At 34.0% G+C, this 24,536-nt stretch overlaps 1 protein-coding gene across 1 annotated transcript in view; it reads right to left on the bottom strand.

Moving 5' to 3' along the window:
- The window catches only part of NCAM2 (neural cell adhesion molecule 2), a 256,638-nt gene that overhangs the window by 22,223 nt on the left and 209,879 nt on the right, over positions 1-24,536 (bottom strand). Inside the window, exons 14-16 of the mRNA XM_062575312.1 lie at positions 21,583-21,702; positions 19,611-19,732; positions 11,685-11,865 (exon numbers count right to left, since the gene is read on the bottom strand). Of these exons, the coding sequence (XP_062431296.1) occupies positions 11,685-11,865; positions 19,611-19,732; positions 21,583-21,702 (423 nt within the window). The remainder of the gene's footprint in view (positions 1-11,684; positions 11,866-19,610; positions 19,733-21,582; positions 21,703-24,536) is intronic.

Here is a 24,536-nt window from a genome sequence, read left to right as displayed (position 1 = left end):
CATAGACTGAATGGCAGGGAAGAAATGACTGGTTGTTAAAAACTACTAGAAAGAACAAACCATTTCTATATGGAGTAAAAAGGAAAATTAATGTAAGCACAACTCCGTGAAAGGGATTAATACACAATGAAAATGCTGTCACAGAAGACTGATTCATGGTATGTCTGGAAAACCATGCTACTCAGCATAATATATACAAGCCTATGCACGGATTTCTTATGACCGAAATACAGATGAGAAAATAGAATCAAATCAAATCAATCACATTCTCTGAATTCCATCCCACAGACCAGCCAAGCATAATCTGCTGAATTTGTCATACCAGGTCATACAAACCCACACAAGGCTCCAAAAAAGCCACTTAAAGAATTTTTCATGCACAGACTGAAGTAATTATACTATTTAGGACCTTAATTAGAAATGGAAACTTTAAAAGAGTTCTAAAAAAGTATAGCTTTTATCAAGGTCAGTCTGTATTTATTTTTTCCTAAATACAAAATTCACAGGTAAAGGAAGAAAGCATATAGCTTGCGTTATCAACAGCATCAAAACATGTACCAGAAACTTATGACTACAATGAAAGAGAAACCAGCAGCAGTCAGCTGCAAGGACTGGCCTCCATTTTCACGTCTAGTGGCTTCACAGCATCTATCTGTGTGGATGAAAATTGCCATAGAAAATCAAGAGCGTGAAAAAGAAGTATATTTGAGAAAAAAAAATGAGATATTTGATAAAAGACAAAGAATAAAGTAATAAAAGGAAAATAGTGACAGTGGGAAAGAAAAAAAAAGAAAAAATAATTAAGGCAATATTTACACTATGTCAAATACAGTCACTGAAAAGACATCACTCTGGAGCAACATCAAATTAGGATTAAAGTGTGGATGAAATTCTAAATCATTAAACTGTTTTGGAGTTGCAGAATGACAAACCTGGATAATAAAGTTTTCAAACCACAGAAAATGTGTCTTAATAGTAGCAACACACGGTTTTCCATAGTAGTATAAGCTCTTTGTCTAACTGTACAATTCACTTCCACACCTAACCTGAAACATATGATCAACCTCATCAGTCAAATGCTTGTCAAATCAGAAGCAGTATTGCCATCACAGGTAACACCAATTTAAGTAGCCTACACCTCACTGACAAAGGTTAAGGATAATTTAAAGGTTAACCAGGAAATAAATTGCGGATAGTTTTAACACAGATCAGTTCCCCAGTACTTTTCACTGCAAAGACCCATATGCACTGCTTTTGCAGCTGAGCAGACACCCCAAGGGCTGAAATAAGCAAGTTGTGCTTAAGACAGCATTGAAAGAAATGTGCTTCATTCTTAGCCATAAGCCTGTAAAATATAACTTTAGAAAAATTAAAATTGGAAAGAACACATAGCAGAGGAACTGTAAATATTTTGATCTATTCCTGGGAAAGCTTGTGGTTTTGTTTTGTAAAACATTTGTGGAAAGAGAAAGGAGATATGCAAATAAATACAGAAAACATATAAAGGAAATAAATAAATAAATAGGTACTAATAGGAGTAGTACGATAAGTTTTGTAGGAAGAGGTGATGTCTATAAGACCAGCTGATTTAGCTAGAAGTCAATACAGGGCTTAATTTCCCGTCAAGAAAGCTGAGAACATTCAGCCAAGTCTAACCTAAATACAGGCTTTCATGTGCCTTTTTGTGCTGGAGGCCCTAGGAACTTGGGAAACTACCATGAAACACCAGTCAAGAAATTGTGGGTATTTCAAGCAACCACAAACACCAATCCACAAGCTAAATAAGAAATAAGAAACTGGAAAAATTGAGCAATTACATAAAAAGATCCATTCATGGAAGATTCATAGGCACAAAAAAGTGAGTAGCTTGTTTTAGCTATTTATTGTTGCCAGTGATTCAATCTTGTTTCTATCAGCTTTCATGAGGGTCCAGAGTAGTCCATTTTTTTTCTTTCAAAATATGCAACTCCTTAGACATCCAAGTCCTCACAGTGTGTCTAGTTACTATCCAGTGCAAATTTTGAAGACTGCATATACATATTTTCTTCTAATATTTATACTGAATGCTAACTTTTTGGCAGAGAGTATAGTCACACTTATGCAATACAGTGTATGTTTAAACATCTTGATCTCCTCACTTAGACAGTAATATTTTTTTACCTATGGTGAGTGACATAGTAATTATATGGATAGTGAGTAATATCAGTGTTAGGCTACTGTTTCCAAAGAGACTTCAAAAAAAGTTGAAATGCAGAAAACCTTGTGCAGTATGAATAATAATCTTGGTTATATTTAAAACTAATTGCTAAAAAGGTGAATTTCAATAAATTGTAAAGTAGAAGAAAACTCTTACAAAACACTCAATTTATGAAACTAGGTGTTTCTGAAAACACCCAATTTCACTCAAACTGCTTTGTGTCAGTCCCTTAATTATTTAAGCCTTAATAGAATTTATTTAGGGTTATAATCAGGGTAGAGAATCACTTCTTACATCATACACAAATATATTAGAGTAAGAAAATAGTAGTGAGAAAATCTTCCACACAGTTCCCTTCCAACAGTTACTTCAGTAATACATCTTTTTTATATTTTTAGAGAATATATTTAATGATTTCCTCTTTTAATGGGCACTTACCTTTTTTTAAGTTATAAAGCATCATAATGTTAGTAATTATCTCTAATATAACAAATTATCTACATGAATAAGAAGTTACATACTTGTAAAATGTAACTTAACATTTCAACATTCAACATCTAAGTATTTTTTTTTTTTAGCATTCAAAAAAACCCACAAAACTTTAATTCACAAGGTAAAAAAAAAATAATTCAATTCCTTTTGGAGTAGTTCTGTGAATACAGAGTAATTCTTTAACTATTATTTGTTATTTTCTAATGTTCTAGTGGTACTTTTCTAGTATTCAGTGGTGGCTAATTGCTGTGTTAGCTTTACTAGAAGAATGAAGTTTTATCAAAAATATGTAGTTTTTCATGATTTTCTTTGCTTATCAACATCTACTCATACTGATAGTATATGGCTTTTTGTCTCTCTGATTTACATCAAATACATTCAACCAATGTTTGTAAGTAATTTCTAGTCCTTCTCGTGTAAAAGTCCTTGAAGTCAGCACGGAATGGAGAAACAGCTATTTTTAGCCTACAGCAAGAACATGCCATACCAGTTAAAACAATGTTCAACTCCTGGACTTAATGAAGAACAGTTCTTACTCAGCAAACTTCTGGTTTGTAAAACACAGCAAACAAATTTTGAAGGGGCTATCATCTCACTGACATTTTGAATATTAATTTCTCTGATGATACATACTGTTGGGATTCCTATCAACAACTATTCTCAAAGCATGAGACCTCAAAGACACTTCTCCCTGCCCTCTTCTGGACTTCAATTAGTAAAGAATATTTCTTCTTCAAAAATAGCAAAACACACTGAAGACTGCATCAGATTTTTAGCTCAGAAATATGATCTGAATATTTTTTCAGATCTTCATTTACCATCCTTTGGCTTTGGAATAACCGTCTCCTCCAACCTATGAGAAAATGACTGCAGGTAAATTCATAAGGGTTGCATCTTTTCCTTGCCTTGGGAGTAAGATCAGAGCTGCAAGGAGACTAATATCCTCAATGCTTTCATTTTTGCCTGTTATACTTTGTTCTTCCTTTGGGTTTGATGAAAAATAAATTAGACAAAGCTGTAGAGGCTTCTCAGGTAGACTAATGAATCCTTCAGTTTTGGATATCACATGAACCCAGTGAAACAAGATACAAAAAATACATACCTGGTGCCTGTGCTTGAAAGAACAAGCTTTTGGACTTTGACATTTTGGACTTATTAAAATACATCTACATTCAAATATACGCAAACAAAAGATTTTAGTGTATTTTAACTAACTGGAAAATTTAAAGGACTTCAGATTATTAAAAATTCAAAATTTATTAAGAGGTTAATTTTTCCATTTTAAAATTTTCGCCTCAACTCATTTACAGATAGTATCAATGGTATCAATGTTCCATTGAAAAAGATCTATTAGTCACGTTAAATAAAGTAACTGACTTCCTATTTTAAGAGCAAAACACATCCAGATTATGGAACTCCATCAAGCATTGAAACAAGTTTTTAAGAGATTGGAGATCATAAGTCCCTAGTAAGAGACTAAAGGACAGAGTTGCAAACGAAAGCGAATCACTTGGCAGCTGATCTGGAGGAACTCCTACAATCCTTCAGTAACGTGCAAGTGATCACCTGTCTTGGAGGAGAAGTTTGCCACTAAGAAATGAACCTAGATAAATATTTACTTCACAGGTATTGAAGAAATTTCTTCTCAGCTATTTTCCACTGGATGATATCAATTTATCTATAAATAAAATTTCTTACTGGATGTTAATAACTTGGCATCAGGGACCATCATATCTATTAGATAGTAGAAGATATATCTAGTAGAAGATATATAAATCTGAACTTTCTTTATAAAAGGAGAACTATATAAAAGAGATACCCAATTTGGTCTTAAAACTTCTGATTCTTAGAATGAAAAATGAACCTTTGGAAAGATTTTCAAGCTCCTTCTGCACTTTTGTTTTTCTCTCTTGGTTTCAACTGATTGTTGGCATCTAAGCTGCTGTCAGGTCCAAAGGTATTTTTAACTGTTCTTTCCCAAATAAATTTGATTGAGGTAAACTTCTAAAACAGTGTATTTCTTGCTGGGATACAATTTTGCCTCTATCCTCAGTTACCTATTTAAAGAAAGCTTATAGGAATGTACTGTTACTGAAGCCTCTATTCTCTTGCAAATTTAGTGAAATTGTCAACCAGATTCAAAAGTTACCAAAATCCACATAGGCAAAATGATGGATATTTGTGCAGATGTGCATACTTACATCCATGCACGTGCATGGTCACCATAGGACATATATAATAAGCCTTAAGTTGAAAATCAGGCTAAAGTGGTTTTCCTGAAGAACTAATACACAATATAGTTCCAGGCTTTTTCTGGAGACTTTATCAGGCAACTTAAAAGCTGCAAGTAATGATTTTTAACCGATATAGCTATCAGCAGCCTTTTCAGCTTAGTTCCATGTAAAGAGACTATGAAAGGAAAAGAACTGCAGCTCACTCCAATCCTCTTAATCTAATTTTCACTCATGCAACATATAGAAATATTTCCCTAGAAATAAGAATATGTACTAGAAGCCAACTACATTTCCCCTTTGCTACCTGTATGCCTTGGAGTGTGGCTCTGCTCTGAAATAACACATTGTCATGGGAAGGATCTTCCCTTCAAGTGAGCTATGTATGATTACTACTGACCGATTTTGGTTGCTGGTAATTCTGCAAAATCCTCTAGAGGCTATACCTACCATGTTCCTTGTTCATTACCTACAGAATTGTTAACTGAAGTACAACAACCAGACAGACAGTTTATACCTGCAAAGGCATGTGGGTTTACTGACTAAAGCAAACAACTCCACAAACTGAAAACCCAACCTGGCCTGAAGAATGTATGTTGTTGTTAATGATGGGAAAGCAAGGAAGGAAGAAATTTGTCTTGGTTTTACGGGAACAAGAGTTGTAAATGGAAACCTATAAAATAAACAAGACACTATCTCAAAAAAGCCACATTTCAGGATGAAGAGTTTCCATAAAACCCATCAACTCTTCTGCTAAAACAAAAATAGGTCAAGGAGAGAACTGAAATAAATAATTACTTTCCCTCCCTTTCCTGATTTATTTTAATATTTTGCCTCTGTATGCTTTCACTTCCTGAACCTTCCTGTAGGCTGTGTTACCATGACACAATTTTGGTGATGTGCTGGTGATCACTGTTAGATAAACAGCCAGCAGTTAACAAAGCACTGTGCCTGTCTCTGCATCAATGTCTTCTGTTGGGCCATTATTTTTGTTGTATGAGCTGTTTAGTAAGATAACAACATATAGTCCTTGATTTTTTGTTATGTTATTACTAGTTATGTTATCAAGCGGACATATCATGGAAGTTGTTGAAGAAAAATTGGTAATTTCAAGAGAGATTGCCAAAAGCAGAAGCACAGGATGACAGCAGAGGTCTTGGAAGTGCAAGTACAAGACAACACAGACCCCACAGCTACAGACACAAATCACAAATGGTGACTACTGGTCACTAAGGCAATGCAGCCTTGAGATTTGTATAAAACTGATTTTAGGGATAACAAAGAGAACAAAGAGCAAGTATTCAACACACATAAAGCATACTATTTACAATAAAATTTGGCTATAACCTTGAATATATAAACCATCGAAAAAAGAATGTGTTAGAAAACACATAAAACCAGATTTGAATGGACCAAATAGTGAGGAGGAAGAAATCCCCACAAGCAACATCACACTCCTCCCTGTGAAGGATGTGGGATGCTGATGACTCATTGTAACAACAGACTGGGAGGACAAGCATAACACCAGGGGAAAGGGTAGATACTAGGAAGCTTTTGCATATCAGTTTTAACTGTATCATTGGGAATGAGCTATAACTGCAATAAAGGACAAACAAACCCTTGCAGCTATATAATGTAAATTTCTTCACATAAACTGCATATGATAGTTGGTCTGGCACCCTCACCTTCAGGCTTGGTTGTAATTAGTTACAATATAATTCCAAATAGATCTGAAATTAATTGAAGTCTAAGCAAAATGCCTCAAAGGACACTAGAACTAGTCTGAAGTTTTTTTATAGTTAACATAGGTCAAGAAATGTTATATATCTTTGCAGTGGGGTACACACGAACAACAGTGAAACAGGCTGTGTTTTGGGTTCTCCTAGCTGATGCATGGCCAGGGTCAAGGGCAACCTTCTGGAGAAAGGGGAGGTTGTGCCCTCCTTCAAAGCAACAGAGACTCCACAGGGAGTTGGACCGCAGAACATGGGATGGGGCAGGGCTGGAAGGATGTAAGTGACAACAAGGAAAGTGCCCACAGCAGCCTTTGCTGCTGTGGGGTGGCAGAACGTGAAAGAAAGAAAAACCTTCCCCAGTGAGCCAGATGGGCCCACATGGAATTTATTTCAACACAAAAGGTCACTCAATTCCTAGACTGAAAAAATAAAGATCTGCTCTGAGAGAACACAATGGTTGTGAGGGAGAGTTTTATTTCTGTTTTTCTGTACTTAGTCAGTCTCAGTTTTCCCTGGATTAAAAAGTTCATTATCCTAGTTTGCATTCTAATAAGGCTCTAGGGTTCAAAAGCTCTTTTTGTTATATTTGACTACTCATATCATAAGAAGCAGGTACAGGTAAATACACCTCTGAACTGCCTGAATCAGCTTCCCAGCACACCAGAGTTTTAAACTTTGTCCTTCTTAGCAAGATAACTTAGGTGAATCACTTGACTTTTCATGTTTTAATGGCTTTGGATCCATTAGAAAGAGCTTTATACCCATTTTATCCCCAAATTGATAACCTAAATACGTTTTCTTTTTTTGAGGCTAGAAAAACATGCCAGTAGTATCTTGGATATAGATGAAAGGCATGGTGTCAGTGTTCATAGCAATGTCACTTTCCTAATTTTGTTTCTTCGTTTATTTATTCATACATACATACATGCACACACACATAAATACCCACACAAACTCAAATACATATATATACATAGATACTGTAGCATTGATATAATTATTTTTCCCTTTCATTCCTTTTGACACAAACCTCTGGAAATCCTAAATCTGTCATTTTTAGTAAAAACCACCGATAAAAAGTATGTTTGGCATGAACAGAGTCATCTTTGCTACTGCAGGGCATAAGGTGATGATAAGAGAAGATACCATATATAAGATTGTCCATCTCTGCCTATCTGTGTATGACTTTAAGCATCAGTGACAGACATTCATTGGAAAAAAGAAAGTAAATGAGATGCTCAACACTGTAGCAAGCAAAATTCATGGGGTTCATAAGAAATGCGCTATAGATTCAGACTTATCCAGTGATGTTAATAAAAAAACATTAAGAGTGCATGCAGTACTGAAAGTCAAAAAAAAATAAAAAAGGAGTAAAATAAGAAAATATGTTAATTTATTATTCTTACTATCTCCAAACTCTTTTGTCATTTTTCTAATACTTATATTTGGAAATTAATTTATAATGAAGAAGAAAAGATTTTAAAAAACAAAGCACACATGTTTTAATATATCTATTGCCCTTTCAGAGAAATGGCACTGATGGGATAACAGTCTTTGGAAGATTGCATTTATATAATTCTTCTGCCACTAATTTTTGGAAATACATATGAAACTTGTTCAAAGTATTCCCTTTTAATATATTCCTTTTTATCTTTTTTTAAGATTTGCTTAATCTAAAACTGTAGGTGTGTTTTTAGGTTGCAATAGTAATGACTCAGACTGACAGCTATGATTTGGATGTTTCTGTGCCAGCTGTACAGTACAAAAAGTGAGTATCTCTATCTCTGCACTACTTAGAGGAAAAAAAATGGACACTGATGGCTTGTGGTGTCAGCTCCTGGAGCTGATGGACTTCTGCTGTTCCCAGTGACACTTAATCACAGAGGGTTTGTTATGGCTGCAGAGGTCCGTCTATGCCACTCTAAAACTTATGAAGAGCTGAGCCAAATCAGCTCCTTTGAGATATCCTTTTTTTCCTCACAAGACTAGAAGAAGCAAAACACTAAAGAGAACCTGGAATGAAATTTGCTAAACTATCACAAATCAGTATTTAAAATCTGATAAAGACTTCACCCACAGGAAAGCACATTGATGTTAGAGATGCACATGACTGAAAGTACTGTAGACAAACATTTTGGTGAGATGGTGTAAAGTATTAAATACTATATTTAAAAGTATGCCTCTCTTTCTTCAAAGTAGGATTCTTAAATACATGTTCATACACCCGAGTAGTGAAATACAAAGATGTAATTGCCAATTGCAAAAAATAACCGGGAAAACTTTTTTGGAAAAACTTAACTCACCTGTTTGAGTGAGTCAGTGAAAGGAGACAGTGTTAGAGGCCTGGGAAAAGAAATTTAAAAAGCCCCTACTTCTATTTGGAGGCTGCTGGGGACAAATAAATATGTAAAAATTCAAGGAGTATCTGACTCATTTACACACCTCACTGATGCAACACAGCAATCTGCAGCCTAAGTCTTCTTGCTAGACCTAAGACTGCAGGATAATCCCATGGTCAAAATTTGACTGGCAGGCAGGTACTCACTAGCACTTCCCTAACAATTAGAAGATATGGGTTCAGTGCCCACAGCAGTTGTGCACTCACAGGAAGTGTTGCCTTCTAGGATTGCTACTTATGCAATATATCCAGGCTCTCGAAAGCGTAACTGGACTTCTTATGCAGGAATCAGAATGAAAGTCTCATTTCTTTTGGTAACTCCCATCTCTCCAGCAAGCCCCCATCAAAGGACTACAAAGACAGCATGCTTGCCTCTGTCTCTTTCCAGCTCCCTGATTAATTATATTAGCTTATATACATTTTTGTCATAATAGCACGTTAGGAATAGCCCCCTATCATTATAGTTATGCGATCTCAATACACTCTTGGAAAGAGTAATAGCCATGAGATTGGGTCCACAGTATCTACAGATACCTTGAATGGCATTAAGAAGAAGACAGAAACCCTCAGCTCAGCCAAAGTGGCACCACCCTGTGCGTGTAGCGATGAAAAGCTTCAGCCATCTTAGAAATTTTTGAAATAATCACTTAGGAATGATTAGAAACAGAGTTTCAGTCATCACAAACAGCTAAGTGAGCACAGGATAGGTGATGCCAATTCATCCTGAAGTCTATCTAACTATGCTTACTGTCACCTATGTCTGTCTTTGGACCTAGCTGCTAACACTCAAGCTTCAAAGAAAATAAACAGAGCATCTGAGTTGGCTCGCTGATATCAGAAAGTGTTAATGTGTTTAAAGGTAAGCATTTTATACATATATCAAGTTTTAAAAGTGTAGGTGTAGACTATTGCAATAATTTAGTATATGTTATTACTATATTGCAATAGTAATTATATGTCATTTCAAAACAGGGTAACCATAGTGACTCATGAATATGAATGTTACTGTCCCACTGATTTTAAGTGTAGTTTGTTCAAATAAAAATGTTCCATCTATATTCTGAAGCTAGTTTAACTAACCTGCTTTCTATCTGAACAGCTAAAGACCATGTTTCTGTTAGTTACAGCAGCTCTGGTAATAATATGGACTACTCAAAATAATTATAATAGGATTAAGTTAGCTTGCATTGTAAAGCAAATAAGATTTGTGTAAAGGGCAAAACCACACACTAACAGTTTCAAATGTACAAAATTTTAAAATGGTTTATCCCTTTCATATAGTCTCTACCTAAATAAGGTTTTATTTACTTTTCTACTCGGTAAATATTTTTCTTTCATAGGGACAGTAGGTTTCTCCATATCTCTGTTCCCTTTTCTTTCTTGATAATGTAGTGAAATATTAATTCCGAATGATGGCAATCACAAGGCACTAACTGTTCAAAATCAAGTACATGTTTCCCTGTGAAGCAACGCTCCCTACAGCAGTTTGAGTGTCTTAACCAAATATTTCATTATGACTGGATTTGAACCTAGTAATGAATTACAAATGCCTTTTCCTCTCTATAAATACAAGTTATCTCAAAAATTTGCTATAGAATACTAAAAACTATAGCAGAGATCCTGAGATAACTTTCCTGAAAAGATATTTTAAGATAAGTTATGATGAACAGATGAAAAATCAGTCAGCTATTTCAAACAGTCTATGATTCACTGCCACAATACAAGGATCAGTGTGAGTCAGATGCTCAGATTCAGAATGAAATGTAGTTATTCCGATATGATATACATTTTAATATTTTGGACATCATTTTTTTGGCAAGATTCTAATTTAATTCTAATACTATAATAATGTAATATATAGCATATGGAAAACTTTATGTTAGAAGACTTTGCATCTGACTTTAAAACGGTAATAATGACACTGATCTAATTTGGAATTTACTGTTAAATATATCACTTCACACTATATAAAAATTTTGAAATCTCTTTCTCATAACTTTTATTTTATATAAATTACAATTAACTGCATCATGTAAGAAACTGCCACAACAATCTACCTGCTTTCTGGAATGAAACAGCCTTGCATTGTTGCATCAAAATATTTATATTATATTTATATTTTACTTAGGGAGGCACTAACACTTTTTAAGTAGGTTACTGAAACACTCCTCATTACTAAGCCATTTTCCTTTAAAAAATTTCCAACCCTTCTTATTAACACACTTAAAATGTGAACAACTTCATTTCTGTGTATTTCAAAACTGGTAAATTGGACTGTTAGAGGGCTGTATGTTAACAATGTTAGTAACAATATTCAGTGCAAGAGAACCTAAAAAGTACAGCAAATCTATTAAATATTAAATTTTTATTAATTGCTGTCACCTGGTTGAGATCTTTTCTTTTTCTGCACTTACAAGTTACTTCATTAGTAAGAGCAAGGTAGGAAATAGGTCACATTTCAGGATTTTTAATCTATTTTTTTCTGATAATACAAAATGGAGTCTCAAGTTTTATTAAAAAAAGACTTCAGTTACCTTACACATAAGTTAAGAGACTGTTTAATCACACACATTAATGTACAATGAGTAGTAAACAATTTTGGAAGAGAAAACATTCTAAAATTAACTTACCTGTAATAATGTTGGGCTTTGGTGGCATACTGAATTCATACAACGTTGGTTCAGAATAACCCAATCTATTGGCAGCTGTAATTTGTACTTCATAACCCATGGTCCACTGAAGATGCTCTAGGATGATGTGGTCTCTGCTGCCCTGCACTTTCTTCTCTAGCCACTGGTCTTCCTTATCTTTCTGTAAAGATGTAAATATTAGTTTAAATTCTCAAAAACTTTTGTATTGTTTATCTAAACTATATGATATGATATGATATGCATAAAAAATACAGTGTTCGATTTCTGAAGGTTATAACCATTCAAATCATCAAGTACTGGACTTTTGAGTACTTGAGCTTTGTGTAATTTTGTCTAGTTCTATACAGGTTTCCACAATTTGGATTTACGGATTTTATAGTAGAGAGATCATTTTTAACTTTTTAACCTGAATTTGTACTTAGCTCAAGTACTGATGTTCATCTCGAGGAACAGCAAGGTAATTATTTGCATATTCCACTATAAATACATTTTAAAAGATTTCAATTTATTCTAATTAATGTTCTTTAAAAGAAACTTCCCATCAAAGCTGAGTAGTTCATAAATGCAATGTGCTTATATCACATATAAATTATATACTGAAAACATACACAAACTATACCAATATGTGGTACAACATATTGCAAACAAGACTGAATGCAATATTATAGAAATCATTAAAAAATTAAGTAGACTTATGTTTAAACTAGCGAGAGAATATATGTAAATCAGTAAGATACTGTTCTAGAAAGTTCTCATAATTTTGATAATTATAAATTGCCTATAAAAAGGGATCAAATGAGGACTTCAGCTGCAATCTTACATATGTCATTTCTTGAATTTGGAGTACTTACCTTTACAATTTTTCCTTTTAATATTTTAATGTATAACATTTTAATTATTTTTTATAAAATGAGAATTACAGCATACTTATTTACATACATGTACCTACATGTATAAAACAATACATATTGGCAAATACAAAATTCATCTTGTTCAAAGGAATATCAATAGCTGTCAGTAACAATATATGCAGTCCAGTTCTTACCATGCTCTGAGGTACAGTACAGTACTAAACAGTATGACTGAAGGCCAAATCTGGCCATCCCCCATACAACACATACAACACCAGACCCAGTTAAAAGGACATAATCTTTCTGAAATAAATCCTTCACATACAGGGGAAGATGCCTTTTGTTACAGACCACTATGCTTTTCAGCAACTTATATGCAGGCTCTTCGCTGAAACATCTTGCTCTTTACTGATACAAGTGTCAAAGAAATTAGCATCTAAACTAGAGAGCCCTTGGCCCAACCACATTCCTTCTGTATGCTCTTTTCATCTCCAGTCTTCAGAAAATAGTGTGATAAACTAAGTTCCCTTACGTGCACTTCTGCAATAACATTTCTCATCAACACTGTGTGATGATTCTTCCACACAGATTTTGCCTTTTGTTAAACGCTTTCTGCTCCTTCTGGAGTCATGGGTACTGATGTGATGGGCCTGGGAATGAATACAGACGTTAATAGAGTACAGTAAAATATCTTTTCAGGAACAGCTGTAGTGAGGTGAAAGTGGCTACTTCTTGCAGCAGTAGACCAGCTGAGAGCATCCAAATGGCAGTAACATGACAAATTACAAAAAAAAACCCCAAATAAATTAGAATAAAACTAGTTTACTCATCACACAGTGAAATTAGTATTTTCTGAAAAGAATACTTCCTAAATAAAGTGGCATAGTATTACTCTTCATAGATAACTTCCATTGCAAAATTACTGAATGAATCTACTTATATTTTCACTATACTATGCATTTTTTCAAAATGTATTTCATACAACACTGTTAAAAAAATTGCTACTGATTGCAATATACATATGCAAATACTCTTTAGTAATGTTAGGAAAGCAATGTTACGTTGTATGGAATTTTAGCAACTGTTTGAATTGGAGAGGTTTGGGAGAGTTTGGAAAAAAGATACATCTAGATTCCAAAGAATATCAATCTGAGAAATCAGAAGGTGAACTGCTTATGATTTTGGTGTGTGCATGTATAGACATGTGAATATACTGAGGAATTCTGAAGAGGTTCATAACCATAGAGGAAGGACAAAAAAAAACTGAACTGAAAAATAAAAGTTCAGACTAACACGATTTCCGCAGGTGGAAGAAACAGTATTGTGAACAGATATGTGACTATGTTTTCAAAACAAAGCATAGAATTATATGTGATGAATATAATGAACTTAAGATTTGGGAGAAAAATTGAAGCTGCTCTTCAGCAGAGGTAAAATTCAGTTCCACAACTTGGTCAGGTGAAGTCAGAAATGATCACGAAAGGGCTGAAAGGTAACAGTGTACCTGCGTGCCTTGCCGGAGAAGTGATGTCCAATTTCTAGTTCAAAGTGAAGACATCTTCACTTTGATGCGTGGATCAAGATAAATGAAACAGACAAAACCCAGGTACTGAACTCAAAGGCAACACATTGTTTTATGCAGACTGACAAGCACAAGTTAGGAGCAGGAAGAATAAAGAACATATGTGGAGAGCAAGCTGCCTTTTCCTAAAGATAAATCAATCAGATTTCCAGAATTTGGCTTATCTTTGGCATCTTAAAGAAAAAAAAAACTACTACAGCTTCATTATAGCTGTTATTTCTTATGCATTTTCAAGTGTTTTCAAGTAACACATTCAGATTTATTTTACTATTAGAGTGGAAATGGAAGGAGAGTGAGAACACAAGTTTGTCATTTAATTCTTTCTACAAATTTCTCTGTTTATGCTAAGACCCTTAATTGGTAGCTTGAGAAATAGAAAACAGAACTACAAAGGAAGACTCATACCTTATTAGTCTGTTCTAGTATTAATAACGCTTAAAATTTAAAGAAAGTTTTATATATGCACAGTGTTTTACAACAAACGAAAGACGAAGTTTTAAATTATGAATCAGTCTAATCTGAGGCGTTACAATCTTGAATCAGCATTTACTATTAGTAGTTTTATCATTAATATGTACAAACAAATGCACATTTTCAGACATTGTAATTAGATCTGCGACCTCAGAGACAGAATTGTTCCTTCACTTTCACTTTGTTTTATTTTCTATAATGCATAATACTACTTTACAGAAGGTCACTGATGCTGTGAGCTTAACCAATGGCTGACAACTCATTACTGCCCTCTTCCTACTCATAAACCTTAGATTTACCCTCTCCTCTCCCAACTATAAGTCATTAGTTGAAACAAATCTATGACAATGCCACAGATTGAAGAATCTTAAAAAACAGATGTATTATTTCTCAATTACTTATATTTTATCTTTAAATATAAGCATCAGTCAAATTTATCTCAGGTCTAAAAGCCACGTTTGTAAGATAGCTGTAAGTAACCAAAGCACCTAAATACCTTGAAAAAAACCCCAGATGTTCAGGCACCTATTTACTAGTGTAGAATATAACATCTGTCTCTGTAATGGTCATTTGCCTAAGATCACATTCTCTGGGAACTCATGAATCCTCAGGTAGGACTTACTAGAAGTTAAAGTAGCTTACGCCGTAACAAGTGACGAACAGTAATTAACCCCCTTCAGCCTTCCCTTCCCTTCTCCATCCTCCCTAAATCATTGCACTAAAATTTCAGACCAAACAGATCTGTTACTATAGTGGCCACTGTGGTAGGAAAAAAATGGCAGGAAAGTATCACTATCTTGAAACTTGACACATACACAGAAAAGAAATCCTTAAGGAAGACGATAATAGAGTTTGAAGTAGTGTGACTTCACAGGGCAGTAATTAATTACATTAAGAGGCTGCTTTATAGGTCTTGGTGATATCTTGGAGGAGGTAATAGAAAATTAATGCTGAACGGATAGCACAAAATGGCTTACACATCATGTTAAAATGCAACATAGGTTCAAGAACATGGCAGCTAAAGTGGAACTTAGATGCAATAATTGTAGATTTCTCAGAGAAAGACTAAATGAGAAATTCTGTGTTTTTAAATTATTCATATTTACATATTTATTCTAGCACATATAAAGCAACAAAACAAGCACAGATCTTCACCGATGCAGTTAAACAAGAGTGAAGCACACAATCTATGAATCAACTCTTGTCAGTGCCGAATTTCAGAGCATTAAGAGTAATGCTGTTATAAGTCAACCTAGAGAATAACTTTTAGGCCTGCAAAAGCTAATTATTTCCTCCAGACATCATTATGGATGCAACAACAGAAGAAAAAAGAAACTTAATACTGTTTTTTAAATAATAATTTTATGTGATTTTTATTGCCCCTACCTAAAAATTCATATCCACAAAAGATGGATATTATTATTATTTCATTTAGTTTCTATATTTTTACTGAAATTTGGCACGTCAGGAAAAAGTAAAACTTTTTTTTCTAGCTTCCTACTGGCATTCTGTGACCTGAATGTACGGAAATAGAATTCCCTTTTCCAATCACTATGAAGTCTATTCCAATACTTATTCTTTAAGTATTGTGAGGTAACTCAGAATATGGTACTATAATCATAATTAAAGGTTTGCAACTAATCTCTTCAAAATAATACACTGATATGAATTAGCAGACAACTGTGAGCATATGCACCAAGCACAAATTGACTATTACAGCATATGCAGTTACAGAATCACCGCCTTGGTCAAAATGCACTGGACTAACAAGCACATATTTTGCTCAGGACTATTTGAGAGTCACATGTATCTACTCCAATACGGTGATTATATGTTGTTTGCAGGATGCCTCTGGTTCCTTAACCTTTGTAATACTAAAGGAATATTACTCTGCAATACTAATGGAAGGCCATTTGCCGTTTTACATCCTGCCTTTCCCTGGCAGATTTGTACACTGTAACCCAACTGCCCTGGGTCACCCTGTGTCACTGTTTTTCCCATGGTGTCCTGAGTGCTCTGGTCCTCCTGGCCTTCTTTATCCCCTCACCCTTCGCTTTGCAGCTCTCAGTCTATAATGCCATGCTGCAATCTCCTCAGCTTCCTCACAAAGCTTTTAGCTTATGACTATGGAGCCCAGTGGATAACAAAGCAGAGAACAGCCATTCACACCACACATCCAGTACACATTTCCCCAGACATATACATACAAACAGTGTAAGAATCAGCCATGGTGCAACACCAGTGCTGGTCATGTGTGCCCCAGTGAGCACTAACGGCATCATAAGCAGGACCAACTGGGAGTTTGAGTGCATCTCCATGAAAACTATACAGTTACTGCAAGAAAAGTGCTCGGGGACCACTTCCTGCACTGGACAAGATGCTTTTTGGGGCATCTCCATCACTTCTTTCCCCACTTGGCTGCTGGGGAGGAGTTTTCCCTTCACATTCTCTGTTAGTCTCCTTTTTTTCTTCTTAAGATAAAGAGTCAAAGACTTTATCTTAAGATAAAGTCAAAATATGCCATCAGGTATAGACCCCTCAGTGAAGCTTTATGCATGTAAGCCTATGTCATCGTTATCTGTGCAACAACCTAAGTCCTTATGAGGCTGCTACTCATAGAAATTGCATAATACCTACTTTTCCAGAATACAGAATAAAATGTGATGCTTCTTAATTATCGAATTATAGCTAGTAAGTCCTGCCTATAACAAAAATGAACTAATGCTAGGAAAGCAAAATTTGGTGGAAATAACATATATAATTCCCGGAAAAAGAAAATTTGCAAATTACCCCAGACCAGATAATATTGCTGTATCTTAAAAAGCTGTTGTACTCTCAGGTTTAACAAGATATGTATAAAACTTAAATATGAAGGAACTTCATATTTATGCCTTAATGCTTTAATAAGACATGAGCTGTTATGAAGCATGAAAAAAAGCCACTGTAACAGAGCTTGTTATCTAATATGTTCTTTAAACATGCAAGTAAATACATTTGTCCAGGTACTAGTAATGAGGCTGGCAAGGAAAGCTGGTTATAGGAAAGCTAATTAAATAGGACCAATGGGGAAGATAGAAGAGAAGTAGTCAGCAGATAATTAAGAACTTTAAATAGCATCCATTCATTCTGATTAAAACATCACAAAATTATTATTGTGCTTTTTTGTTGGATAGAGGCCTTTAATTTAGTCAAATTGCTTTTTCAATTGGAAGTTAAGGGAGAGATGGATATCAGGCCCAAGTAAAAACTTTTTTTTCCTGTAACCTTTTAAGTTTCAAGTTAGTGATTAAACTGTACATTCATCTTTCAACAATAAACATGAAAAGTAATCTTCTGTTATAATATTGTATCTTAGTCAAAACACTATATCAAAATTAAGTTTCCAATTCAGGATAGATCCAAAATTATTTAATTTACTTAAACACACAGGAACAGATTAAATTCCTTATACTTCATGAATATAGTTAAATTCATAGCTTGACACTAAATTTTAACCATTTTTTTCTTATCTTCCCATGAATAAATACTTATAATATTTAGAATACTTAATCCAATTAGGGAGATCAATGCCACAAAATTGTATTGTATCTTATTATTTTTTGCATATTTTAACACCGTATTTCTTCTTGACAATTGCTTTTCTTCTCTTCTGAAATACTCTCTACTCACTGGACTGAAAGCCATTTAAAAAGGTCAATTAAGATTTAGGGATCAGTGATACCAGAATAACTGCTGCTTACTCCCTTAGGCTTCTCCTAAAAGCTCCACCACCTTTTCCTCAATTGATTTTGAGTGACCAGTCTTCTTTGGTTATACTTATCTTAGGAAAATCACTTTACATGCCAAGTTTAGAACCTAGATAATCCCTGAGCTATCATCAAAAAGCTCCATTACAGGAAACATCAAGAAATGTAACAAAAACTATTACAAAATAAAAAAGTGGGTTTTAAACAGGTTCAGTATTTAATTTCTCAAAGCTTGTTAATTTCCATGAAATACGGTCCTCATCACTTTCTGTTTAATGTATCTAAATATGTACTGCTACATGCTTAGCCACGTTCAGACTCTTCAAACAGATGTGTAAAGCTGCTATTATGTTCTAGTAAAATGTCTCATTACTGGATCTAGTCAGATCAGGGGTCAGTGGCAAGTGGTATGAACCTCCTAAAAGAAGTTAATAGAAAATGCATACTTTTGTAATCAATTAATTGCTTTTGCCAACTGTATTCAACCCAGTCATTTGTGAATTTTTCATAGAATGTGAAGAAAGATGTTTGAGCTACTTTAATAAATAGAAACTCTCAGAAAGCAATTTATGTTTCACAGAAAATAAAAAACTTATGCATTGCAAGAGACCTTTCTACACTTGCTCGATTTCCAGTTGTCAGAAGACCAATAAAATGCATAGCTGTTAAAGAACTGAAACATACACTGAAACAGAAGCAAGTCTTAGCAATTTGTAAATTGTTTGGCTTTTGACTTTTTTTCAACTAAGTCTTGGAATCCAAAAAGATAGAAAGTACAGATTATGACCAAACAATTAATCTCATTTAAAACAGAGCATTGGAATACAGTCTCTACGACTACTCTATAGATAGATACAGTTGTAAGAGATGATTAAATTGCTTTCTGAATAGTCTTTACTTATATAATACTCATATCTGCTACTTTACTGCACTGAACACAATGTTTTTCATTTGCCATCTAACATCATGTAACAAAATGGAGAATACAGTAAGTTTTCTTCTTAGTACGACCTTTCCATTACACATTTACGAGGACGAGAAGGGTTTTTTTGCTTTTTTGTTAGTTTTTGACAATCTGGCCTTAGCAGCCTAGTCACGGGGAAAACATATCATACTATATTTTGGAAGTTTTTTCCTACTTTTTTATTATTCAAACCATTTTATTACATTTCAAATTGTACGAACAATCTTCTCTACATTAAAAGCAGACATTACTAAGCAAATTCCACCTATGTTGATTAACTGAAATACTTACACTTCTGTATTTCACAATATATTCCAAAATGGGGGCACCTCCATCATCTTGTTTAGTTATGCTAAGTTTAAAACTCTTGCCACTCCCTGGTTGTCCATGAATTGATGGGGGGCTTGGTTCCCCTAAGCAAGGAAGAAAAAGTTAGATAAAAATAATGCAGCAATGAGATAAATCTTAAATTATGGCTGGAAGTCTGTCCATAAGATTATTAACCCAAATCTTTAAAATCAAATCTTTTAAAATAACAAGTGTCTTAGATGTTTTGCTTAAGTGTGTTCTAAACTAGATTAATAATCTCACATAAGGAAACAAAAAAATGTAAAATATAGAAGATTTGACTTTTGATGCTTTCAAACGTAACTTCAGAAATTATTTAGCCATCAGTTTAACAATGCTGATAAGCCACTACTCACAACGAAGTTTAAGAGCAATGATCTTAATGCACACCAAAGTGTTTGTATATATCCTTAACATTAAGCATGAGCCTGGAACATTTAAATCTGAATTCAGTCCCCTGTGTGAGATCTAAATTGTAATACAGATATTTCGGTAAGAATTAAGTCTTCAATAATTGTGCTAAGGCAAAAATAGATACTTCTGGAGTAAAAAAATAACAAAAATAGTCTTTATTAAGAATAAATGTAAAGAATAAGACTACCAAAGCAAAGAAAATGTTCTCATCAATGAAAAGATAAAAATGATCTCAAACATACATACTGAGGAATAGACAGGTTACATCACTCTGTTAATGGTATTTCCCTGATTAATTATCATTTATGTATGCAATGACTATTATAAAGTTTTATATCAGATCCTAAATGATCATATGTTATCATATGGAAGTGTCATTTATTCAAAAGATCTGTGAATTTCCATTCACTCAGAGAGATTCTGTTTCTGTAGAAATAGTTGTATAATTGTAATAATTGTGTTTGCCTCTTGTCAAAAATAAATAAATAATAAATATCAGCATAAAATTTGCTTAACTTTCTATCAGGTAATATATCTAGTCATTCAATATATTTAGAACATTCATAAAATTTAAACAAACAGAAAAATTGAAAGCCATCAAGTTACAGGTTTTGGACAGAAGAAATCTGTCAATAAGACTAGAATATAGTAACATGGGGAAAATAGTTTATGTTCTTTGTAGCTAAGTGACTTTTATTGTTCATTCCATTAGATACAGATTACAGTATTATTTATATTGAAGAATGTCCTACTCTGAAAACTATTCAGTTGCAGCAGATTATGAGAGACTGGTCTACTAATAATGGCTGACATATTTTGGTATATCTATTTGAAGACTGGACAGAGTCATCTAGTAGTTCCTTTATTTGTCTTCTCCCTTTGTGCATGATTTATTATTACTTATATTGGGGAAAATACTTTTCATTAGCCTGTAACATTTAGATCTGAATTTCTTGCCTAAAAGGATTACCACTAACATGTAAGTGATTTTGTACCATTTGCCATTTTCATGTAACTCTAGTTTAAATGATTTATTCTCATTATTTTTCTATAGCTTATAATTTCCATCTGAGGCTTGATAATTACGAAGCTCTTGGCAGCATAATTTACTTAAGAAATAGCTACTGAAAGTGTCAATTCCCTTTTCATAGATGTCTATAACACCTTGGGTATAACTGAAAAAAAGTCCTTAATATAATAGCTTTCTTGTTTTCTGCTCTTAACATCGAGATATGGCTAAGTCTTACAAAATACAAATAGTGGGAGAATTTCTCCAATCGAAATTCATCCATTTGACTTTAGGGGTGGGAGAAAGGGGGGAAAAATGATTTTTGAGAAATTTACTATCTAGAGAAGACTGATGTTATACACTGAGAGGCACAAGCTCTTCCATGAATATAAATAATATTATCCATAGTGAACCATAATTTAAATTATTAGCTGATTGAAGATTACATTCGTAAGTATTTGCATTTTCATTTAATAGTATGATATTACTCACGGACTGGTAAGGTCTGAAAGATCTCGATTTTGCTATATTCTCCTTGGCCTTTTCCATTTACAGCAGCTACTTTGATTTCATATGTTGTATTTGGCTCCAAATTGCTCAGAACAACCATTGCTAAGGGAAGGAAAGAAAAATATGGAAATAAAATTGACTAAGCAATAAATTTTAAAAAAAAGCAAGGCAATTTTTGTTTCACCTGCAAGCAGGTGTCCAATTTTTAAATAGTTTAATTTCAACTCCGTAAGTTCCAAGCTTTTAGCTGTCTTGTTCACTGCTAATAGCACATTTTTTTTAACTGCATAAAACTGTTGTGTTTTGAAGAATTTTTTTGTTGTTGTTAGAGAAACCCTAGGCAATAATTAAGGAATTTGATGGGGATTTATATTTTATGTTCAGATTACCAGCACAGGGCACCCAAATTTGGAAAAAATATGATGCAAGTTCCCTTATTGCTAGCTGGCAACGGGCTCTCTGGCATCTTACATCCATTCAAATCATTTTCAAATCATTTATGACTTGCCATTTCTCCCCTGTGGAAAGCAGTAACAGCCATCCTTGGTCTATGTTCCTCGATGCAGCTACATGCACATTATTAGTGGATTATTGATGTTATGCTCTGAACGTTCAACTATATCTAACTCAAGATCTAAAACAACAGGTTCTTATGATGATCAAAAAAAGATTTCTGGGTTGGCTACTAAGGATCTGAAATTGAATTAAGCATGTTTGCATACATTTAAGAAGCACATCATTAAGTTATAATGCAAAAAGTGATTCAGGAAGCAAATAGGCTTGAACTTAGGACTTTATTTGTAACTTGAGAGACAACACAATCCCTTCTCCCAGTATCCAGAAGATTTCCCAGCGTGTGCATCAGTAAGTACCATGCTGACTCTCGGCAGGAGTGCGTGCATCCGAGCACATCTCTAGAACTCTTGCTGGAGATGAAATTAAAAGCAGAAAACGGGGGGAAGAAGTTGCCCGAAAGAAAATTGGTTCCAAGAACACAGTTATGCTGACAATATACAGCAACAAATCTAGAAATGAAATCCAGAAAATGGACACTGGATTCCATGATCATCTATAGGAATGTTATTTTGGAGATTACACTACAACTGTGTATCACTAACACCAGTGCTGTTTATGCACCTGCAAACTTAGATCCATAACGAGTCCTTTTACCATTAACCTTTCTTTACAAGCAAGCTTTATCTTGTTGTCTCCACAGCAATTGTCTGCTTGCTGTTTGCCAGCTCTGTGGTGAGCTCTCCAGATGTCGGGTTCGTACTGGGGAATGGGCACACACTGGATGAACTTTAGTTGAAGCATGTCACTATTTGTCTTGTCCAGAAAAACAGGGGCTGTATGATCTTACAAGAGGACATAGAATTGCAATTTCTTGAGAAAGAGCCAACTGTCTCTTTGCCAGGCTCTACAGAGCCTTTTTTTTTTAATGGTTACAGCAGACTATTCTACAAGTTGCTTTAGGCTTGTTTTTCAAGTTCTGTATTTAATGAAAGTATAATTATTTCTGTCATTACTCTTTGCTATTCTTTTGACTCCAGATTTACTCTAATTTCTATTTCATTTTTATTTTAGTTTCTGCAGCAGACTTCTGTCCCATTACCAGTAGAGCTAAATGGATTTAATGAATTTTGGAAAGACCGTAACTTCCCCATTTCATGCTTTATTATGAGCACTTTGCATGAATTTGCCACTGAAACATGATAACCATTTTCTTACAAAGAAAATAGTAGAATTGTGTATCTTCCAGCACTTTGTAGTTTGATGTTTTTGTATCTTACGAAAATGATAAAACTAAAAAAAGCAAAGAATCATGTCATGAAAAAATAAAGTGCCAACATGAGAATAAGAATCAAATTTGGAGAAGAGAAAGACTATGATATATAACATTTAGCTATGGTAAGATGAAATTTAAAAACATAAACGAAGCAGTATCAGCATTAGATTTGCCTTTCAGCTACGATTACTTTCCATGGCTGAATAATTTCATTGAAAATAAACCTTAGGGCACACTAAAAATTAGTGTTACTGTAAACGTTTTTAAAATTTAAACAACATCAAAGCATGGCTATGAGTCTATACTTAATAAAATGCGAATGTGTTAACTACATAAAACCTAAGGATCCAGTTCTATAAACACTTGAGTGACTCCCGGGGCCTATTTAAATGAATAAAATAACTTACATACGAAGTATTTAAAGAATCAGTGTCTACTTTAGAATCCCCTGCACAGCTACAATAATTCTCACAAATACATTTATGGAATTAACCCAAGTAAAATCTGATGGCATGACAGACTCAACAACTGGCATCACTTGGTATCAGTGATGGTATGATGTGGATATCTTTACACAGGAAATAATTTATTAGCCATATTCTCCACGAAAAACAAAGAAATTAAAACAAAAAAATGCATGTTGATTATCAGAATACTTTAGACAGTCCAGCCATAAAAGACAACATGGAATAATTGTGCAAGATAAAAGGAATTATCCCATAGTATATAATAAATGTGCAGAGCTTAAAATAATCTAACAGCAGTGAGAGCCGTTACTCCCTGCTAAGTGTGTTTTGTATTTTTGAAATGGTATGCATGGAATAGAAACAAATTCTTAATAAACTAGTTTAATAGTCAGCCTTTTTTAAGGATTGTATCTTTTATCTGAGCATAAAAAACAACTTACTCATTTTTCCATATACAAATTAAACTCTTTTTACAGAGAAGTCCATAGTTCACAGTCCTGGTCACAGCAGGTATTTTGATCACAGTTTTCAATGATCACTGAAGTAATAAACTGCAAAATTTTAAATCATTTTCTGAACGAAATATAGGAATTTCACTTTCTATATAAGAATGTGAATAAATTGATTTACTTTATAACACTGTGTGAATTATTCCATTGGCAGTAATACCATGTCCGAAA

Source organism: Rhea pennata, chromosome 1, assembly GCF_028389875.1.
Source record: "Rhea pennata isolate bPtePen1 chromosome 1, bPtePen1.pri, whole genome shotgun sequence".
Lineage (NCBI taxonomy): Eukaryota > Metazoa > Chordata > Aves > Rheiformes > Rheidae > Rhea > Rhea pennata.
The sequence above is the reverse complement of the archived record's forward strand: the minus strand, read 5'-3'. Positions and strand labels throughout refer to the sequence as shown.